Below are 948 nucleotides of genomic sequence, written 5' to 3'. Positions count from 1 at the left end.
CCGGGACCGCGGCGGGGACACCTTCCGCTGGCGCGGCGAGAACGTGTCCACCACCGAGGTGGAGGGCGTGCTGAGCCGCCTGCTGGGCCATTCGGACGTGGCCGTGTACGGCGTGGCCGTGCCAGGCAAGCTGGGCCGTGCTGGGGGTCCTCGGCGCGGCGTCCTGGGGAGCCCAGCCGGGAGGGGCGTGGAGGGACAGGCGCCCTTGGGCGGCGTGCGAGCCGGACACCTGCACACGGCGGCCTGGGTGGGAGCGCTGGGTCTGGAGTCCATTCCCGTGGGGGACGTTTCGTCATCCACTGAATGTGTCAGGGCTACAGGAGCAAAGAGGGATTTCCGTGAGACACTCCCCGCTCCAGAGAGGGTCACCCCAGGTTGGGGAGGGCTGGAGGCCAGAGGCCAGGGGCTGCCGTCCGAGGGTGTTTCTGCCCAGCGGAGGGCGGTGCGCGGGGTGGGTGTGCTCAGCGGAACTCGCCCGCAGGAGTGGAGGGCAAAGCCGGGATGGCGGCCATTGTGGACCCCCACAACCTGCTGGACCCCAACGCCATGTACCGGGAGCTGCAGAAGGTGCTGGCGCCCTACGCGCGGCCTGTCTTCCTGCGCCTCCTGCCCCAGGTGGACACCACAGGTACCTACCCAGCCACGTGCCCACCCCACCTACCCAGCCACGTGCTTGGGTCCCGTCCTCGTCCGTTTTGTGGGGCTGTAAAATAGTTCCCAGGACGGGGTCATTCATGGGGAAGAGGGTTATTTGGCTCCAGACTCTGCAGACGGAGGAACTCAAGGCCGCAGGCCCTGCCTCTGGCAAGGGCGTCCGTGCCACAACAACATGGCGGAGCTGGTGCCAAGGAGCAGGAATGGTGGGGCAGCCCAGGTTTTTTTGCTTTTTTTGAGTTGGAGTCTCACTCCGTCGCCCAGACTGGAGTGCAGTGGCCGCTCCTAGCCACA

General features: G+C 67.2%; 1 protein-coding gene across 1 annotated transcript in view; it reads left to right on the top strand.

Moving 5' to 3' along the window:
- Positions 1-644, top strand: part of LOC103251089 (long-chain fatty acid transport protein 1-like) — a gene marked incomplete at both ends in the record, with an annotated part of 2,526 nt that extends 1,882 nt beyond the window's left edge. The window contains 2 exons of the mRNA XM_008049698.2: positions 2-125; positions 482-644. Of these exons, the coding sequence (XP_008047889.2) occupies positions 2-125; positions 482-644 (287 nt within the window). The remainder of the gene's footprint in view (position 1; positions 126-481) is intronic.
- Between the last annotated feature and the right edge of the window lie 304 nt (positions 645-948).

The sequence above is a fragment of the Carlito syrichta genome, unplaced genomic scaffold, assembly GCF_000164805.1.
Source record: "Carlito syrichta isolate Samal-C Ts95f unplaced genomic scaffold, Tarsius_syrichta-2.0.1 Scaffold136018, whole genome shotgun sequence".
Classification (NCBI taxonomy): Eukaryota; Metazoa; Chordata; class Mammalia; order Primates; family Tarsiidae; genus Carlito; species Carlito syrichta.
Note: the sequence above shows the minus strand (reverse complement) of the source record. Positions and strands in the feature narration are given on the sequence as shown.